The sequence below is a fragment of the Mustela putorius genome, unplaced genomic scaffold (assembly GCF_011764305.1).
Source record: "Mustela putorius furo isolate JIRA1106 unplaced genomic scaffold, ASM1176430v1.1 tig00003853_pilon_pilon_pilon, whole genome shotgun sequence".
Classification (NCBI taxonomy): Eukaryota; Metazoa; Chordata; class Mammalia; order Carnivora; family Mustelidae; genus Mustela; species Mustela putorius.
The window spans coordinates 37485946-37491945 of NW_025422005.1; the positions used below are offsets into that span (position 1 = coordinate 37485946).

At 60.5% G+C, this 6000-nt stretch overlaps 1 protein-coding gene across 1 annotated transcript in view; it reads right to left on the minus strand.

The window, feature by feature from the left end:
• TRABD2B (TraB domain containing 2B) overlaps positions 1-5020 on the minus strand; it is a 203739-nt gene extending 198719 nt beyond the window's left edge. Inside the window, exons 1-2 of the mRNA XM_004740360.3 lie at positions 4338-5020; positions 1755-2315 (exon numbers count right to left, since the gene is read on the minus strand). Of these exons, the coding sequence (XP_004740417.1) occupies positions 1755-2315; positions 4338-4439 (663 nt within the window). The 5' untranslated portion in view covers positions 4440-5020. The remainder of the gene's footprint in view (positions 1-1754; positions 2316-4337) is intronic.
• Between the last annotated feature and the right edge of the window lie 980 nt (positions 5021-6000).

The window sequence follows — 6000 nt, forward strand, 5'->3', positions numbered from 1 at the left end:
GCCGTCATTTGGTTGAACAGCAGCGTTTCCAGACACCGAAGAAAGATAGTTTTGTTGTTTTAAGAGAGACAGATTAAAGCCAGGGGCTCTCGCACCAGAGGGCTCTCTAGGCTCCCTCTAGCTCTCCTCCGATTCCTCTGTGGTTGGTACAAAGAGGGTACGGACAGGGATCTCAGATGCCCCACCTCCCCGGCCTAAAAAAGATATCGAGGCCAGACGTGAGGTCTCTGAACAGAGAGGCCTCCCACAAACCTGCCTCCAAAATGAGATGGGCGGTGAGCACTGTGGAGCCCGACACAGATAATATCAGCTCCCGAGGCTGGCAAGAGAAAAGTCACTTCAGAGGGAGAAAGCCGCTATGTGCAGAGGCTTCAGGGCCCGGGCCAGAGAATGCACAGGATTTTCCCCCGTGGAGAAGGAGTCAGGCGTAGTCAGAACCCTGCGGGGCGTGACTAACTGCCCCAATATTCCTGCCACTGGGGCCCTCTGGGTAAGGACTCCACAATTATGGGAGAGCCAGCAGGAGAACCGACAAACCGGCCTTTCATTTGGCCGGCAAATCAATCTGGCTTCTTACCTCCCCGGGGACAATATTGCATTTCCCCTGGAAAAACAAAGGCCAGAAGATCTCCAAAGGGGGATCGGTTTCTGCCACTGTTTCCCTGGGGAAGAGTCTGCCACATCCTGGGAGCGGCAAGCAGGTCTGGTCCCAGTGGTAGTTTCTAGCCTGGCCAACTTACGAGGCTGCCTCCTGAACGGAGAAGCATGCCTTGGGGGCTGCACCCCACCCGGCTCCTTGGCCCAAGCCCTGTTTTTGCCCCTCCTTGCCGGAGCCACCAGCCCTGATGTGGAGCCCCTGTCTCCAGATTGACAGGCTGTCCTCCAGGCACAGATGTGAACTCATTGTTCCCAGGGTCTCCGAGCTGAGTTTGGGGCCAGTGAGTTACAAGTGACCTCTGCCCACGGAGATGGGGCTTTTAATGACATTTTGCTGGATCAGGTCTCTGACAGCTGGAGACTTTAAACCTCCAAAGCTCTTCCCTTCCCCCACTGCCCCTACTCTTGAGGTCCAGAAACCAGAACTGTCAACCTTTAAGTGAACACACTGCTCTGAAATTATTAACCCCAAAACTCTCCTTGTTGACTTTCTCCAGGCCCAGGGAGGCAGTCCGAGGGTCGCCTAGAGCCAGGCAAGAGCAGGCCCAGGCTGGTGGACGGGGTGCGCAACTCAGCAGTGCTTAATCCTCAACAGTCAGCCAGAGTCATGGGGCACTGGGTCCACGACACATCCCCTGCCCCCAAAGTTGCAGGAACCACGACTCCCTCTGTGCACCCTCTGTCCATACACGCTGCTGCCCAGGCAGGCTCACGGAACCGCCTCAGGACAGCCTCCTGCTCCTGAGACCCCGGGGGCCTCGGTGAAGCTGGACACAAACCTGCAGCTTTGCTCTTTTTGTTTTCCTCACTCTGATGCTCCCAGGAAAATTCTTTCCGCTCAGGCAAGCACAGCAAGTGGGGAGTGCCTAACCCAACAGGTAGCACGTTGAGATAGAAGCAGACACCCCAACTCTTAGCCCAAATTCTAGCACATACCAGCTTGCCCCCGACCCACCACTCAAGGCGCCGGAGAGGTGACTCCCCACCCGAAAGAGCCTCTCCCATAGGAAAGAGCCTCTCCCATAGGAAGGCGCCTGAAGGAGGAAGGCTATCAGAGAGAAAGACAGCAGGGCTGCCCGGTTCAGCCAAGAGCCTACCTGGGAGAAGTTGAGCCCATTAAGAGGGTGGCACTGCTCCTCCACCCGCTCCACGGCCCCGGTGCTCTTCTTCATCCTCTCGGCCTGCTGGGCCAGGTAGAGATCCAGCACAGGCACGCCGCGGGAGCGCACGTCCGTCTCCGTGAGCGAGTTGACCATGAGCATCACCCACACAGGTCTCTTGCGCTCCCAGTTGCCCGCGATGGCGTTGAACAGGTAGTCGGCATAGAGCCCCTTGCCCCGCTGCGCTGGCGTCATCCACGAGGGCATCATCAGCTTCACGTAGTCCAGGTGGCGCTTCAGGCGCCAGTAGAGCTCCCGCGGCAGCACGTCCTGCAGGTTCTCACCGTGCGGGAGCAGCTGGCAGCTGGCCAGCGCCGAGATGGTATAGGGGTCGGTCAGGTCCAGCTCAAAGTAGACGCGAGCGCTGGCCTGAAAGGCTGCCTTGGAGTTGTCCGGGATGAAGTCCCACACGCGCGTGTAGGGCACGTGGATGGTGCCAAAAAGGTACGCCGGGGGGTCACGCCGGATCGTCCACAGGAAGGAGTTCAGCTCCCTCTGCTGCAGTGGGAGAGAAGGCAGGCAGTGAGGCTGCAGGCAGTGCAGGAAACCTGGGGTAGCCTAGGGAGACGTGGGTAGGGGTGGGTTGGGAGGCAGAGGCCCACGAGGGCTCAGGGCAAGAGCAAGGACTTCGGAAGCAGGAAGACCCACATTCAAATGCCACCTTTGTCCTGTCTCAGCTGCATGATCTTAAGCACACTGTTCCACTTCCCACAGACTCGGTTTCCCCATCTGTGAAATGGGGGTGAAAGCAGCACCTCAGGGGACGGTGACAAGAGAAAACACCCGTTAGTGAGCCCTGAGCGCAGCGCCAGGCACAGAGGAGGCACGCACCAAAGGAAGCTCTCCTTCCGATTAGCTTTCCCTGTGAGGGCCAAGGACCGCTGCAGCACCTGAGAACATTCGTGCCCGGCCAAGCCAAACCTTCCCCGGTGGTGTTGCGTGTGGAGGGTGAGGGAGAGGGGGACCAAGAGTCCTGCTCTGGCAAGAAGGGAGGAAGTCATATAACTTTTAAATCCAGCCATTAGAAGATAAATGCCAAGAGCACTTTGAAAGCAGAACACCTATTAAAAATAGCACACCTATTTAAACAGCTACTTCCCATTCACCAGGGCGGATCCGGCGTTCTAGTCGGAGGGAAGGCCTGGAGTGTATGCTGCTTGGCTCCACCACAGATGAGAAAGCACTTTAAAAGCTGCAGGCTAAATACTCGGACTTAGTCCCAAGAAATGTACATACTCTGGGGCTTCGAACTCCTCCCTAAAACGCTATACCTGGCCTCAACTCCAACTCTGTCATCTTCTAAGATCTGAAGCTCTGAGAAGTGTTTGTGGGGGTGAGGAGGGGCATGGACACAGAGGTCCTTTCTCCAGATCTAGCACTGGACCAGGACTTAAAGCGCACGAGAAAGAGACTATCATTTCTCCCAGGCAAAGTCATTTTCCAACCAGAAAAGCCCCTGGATGGGCTACTGACAACCTGCAGCCCGAGGTCAACCTATAAAATGTTTCTGCCTGATTCCAGCACAAATGAAAACTGTGTGACAAGGTGGGTGGGAGATCATTACCTTATTTTACTAACAACTAAAAATCGTGAATCCTAGCATACAGGAGCTAGACTTGCCCGGAGCTCCCAGCTGGCCACTGACCTCCCAGTTCCTGCAAAAATCAGGACGCTGGAGGTGCACCTTGCCCAAGGTCAACTAACTCCCTGCTAACCCAGCAGTGAGCGAGGACCCTACAAAGGCTTTTCCTGTTCCCTGGCCTCCAAATAAGTGTTATTTTCAATGCATCAATTTACACCTGGAGGGAGGGAGACTGAGAGAAATCAAGGGATTCTGTAGTTGAGAAGGAAAATTTAGAAGAACCAGTAATTACTCAGCTCCCAAGGAGATATTAGGCCAGCATGCCCTGGCACTTCCTTTTCTTCTCCTCTGGAATCTTCCTCCTTTTAGTGAAATGGGGGCAGTTGGGAGACTGGGTGCTGGGCCCTGGGCTGGAGAGGGAGATAGCGATGGGAACCAGCACCAGGGAGAAAGTTTGCCTTAGGTTAGAGTGGGAGGAACGGGGGAGAGGGAAGCCTGTGAGAGGGACAGAGTGGAAATTGGAGAGGAAAGGTCTGATGGAAGTCAGAACAGAGAAGGACAAGGGATGGTAGAAACAGGGTCAGAAGTGGGCAGAGAGCAAGCAGAAGGGTAAAGACAGGATAAAGTGAGAAAGAAGCGAGTCAAAGGGGTAGAGGGAGGAAACGTCCAAGCAGGACCAGGAGCGAAAGTCGAGGAGAGCCCGAGAGCGTCAGCGTGTGGAGAAGGAGCTGGAGAGGGAGCGCCCCATCTCGGCTCCCGGCGCGGAGCTGGACCCCGGGCGGCAGGAGCCGGGGAAGGGCGCCCGAGGCAGCGCCCGGAGAGCGGAGATGGAGCGGGTGGGCTGAGGTGGGTGCGGAAGGCAGGACCCCCCAGCCCTCGTCCCCACGGGTTGGAGTGGCTGGGCAGCCGGGAGAGTGGCTGGGCAGGCGCTCGCTCACCGATCCGGGCGGCCGGCACTGTCCTCCGTCCGGGGGCTGCGGGCGGGCGCGGGCGGTGGCGAGGAGGGCGGCGAGCAGCGGCCCCGCCAGGGCGGCGTGCATCCTGCCGGGGCCCGCGGGGCGCGGGGACCCTCCTGGGCGGCGCCCCCTCGGCGGGGCGAGGAGCCCCCAGCTGGGCACGGAGGTTCCTCCGGGACGCGGGGCTCCAGCGACGGGATGCTGGGAGCCCTCTGGGGCGGGGCTGGGTGTCCCTGCCGGACCTGGGGGTCCCTCTGGGGCGGGGCTCCGTCTGCTGGAAGAGGGGGACCCTCTGAGGCGGGGCCCCTCCCCAGGCGCGCAGCCGGGTTGGCCGAGTCCGGGGTTCTGAGAGCGCGCGGGTCCCAGAGCGCGCCGACGTCCCGGAGCTGCGTCGCGGTCCAGGGACGCACGGGGTCCCGGGGCGGTACCGGGCTCCCAGGGCGCGCGGGGTCCCGTGTTACGCGGGGAGCCGGGCGCGCAAGGGTCCCAGGGGTGCGCGGCGCTCCAGGGGGCGCGCGGTGGGACAAGTGCGGCGGCGGGCGCGGCGGGGCGGGGGTCGGGTCTGGGGCGCCCGGCTGCCCCAGAGCCGGGCTCAGAGGGGCGGCGGGCGGCCGCGCGGCCGCTGCCCGGGCTCCGCCATGCTGCTCCGCGGCCGGGAGGGAGGGAGGGAGGAGGGCGGGAGAGCGGCGCGGAGCCGGGCCGGGCGGGGGGCTGGGGCCGCCGGGGCGGGGGGAGGGGAGGACCCGGCGCGGGGGGCGGGGGGCCGGGGCCGCGCCGGGCCGCGCGGGGCCGGGCCGGGCCGCAGGGAGTCGGGGCGAGCTCCGCGCCCGGGCGCAGCGAGGCGGGGTCTGATGGGCATGGCAGGCGCTCGCTCGCTCTTCTCTCGCTCCCTCGCTCGCTCCCTCACACACGCGCGGAGGGAGGCGAAGCCCGCAGCAGCCACTTCCCCACTTTCCAAACTTCCCAGCGCAACTTTTTCCTCTCCTCCCCTGCCCGTGCCTCCTCCTCCCCCATCGCTCCCCCTTCCCCTGGCCCGCTCCCCGCCAGCCGTAGCTTCCGTTCGCGGCCACCAGGGGGCGCCCGGGCCGAGGCTCCGCTCAGCCAACTTCAGTGGGCTTTTCCGTGGACAGGGTTGGGTGATGAATTCGGGGATGCGAACCAGCATCCCCTAAGCATTTGATGCGCAGGTCCTGGTGGGAGTTAACAGCGATAGAAGCAGGAGTGGGCAGGCACTCCCAGACTGGGGGGGAAGGCAGCGCTCAAAGGGAAACCAGGGAAACTGGTAATTACAACTTTGTATCACACTGCTCCTGGCTAACACTGGCATGTGCTTAGTAGGTGCTCTGCAAACTCTAGCTGAATTAAAACAAAACAACAAAGTAGTCTTCCTCACAACTCCTTGGCACCTTCCATTTAAACAGTCTTGTCTCATTAACTTCCTTGGACCTGCCCAGGATCCCTGTAAATGGCCAGGGAACAGGGAAGATTCATACTCCCAAACCTTACACCACAGGAATTGAGAGAGCCCTTAAAACCAACCTTCTCTTCCTGAGAAGGGAATGAAGCTTAGAGAAAACCAAAGGGCAGGGCACAGGCTTCTGGGCCATTTTCAGCAAGTGGGGAAACTGAGTCACAGGCACCCTTG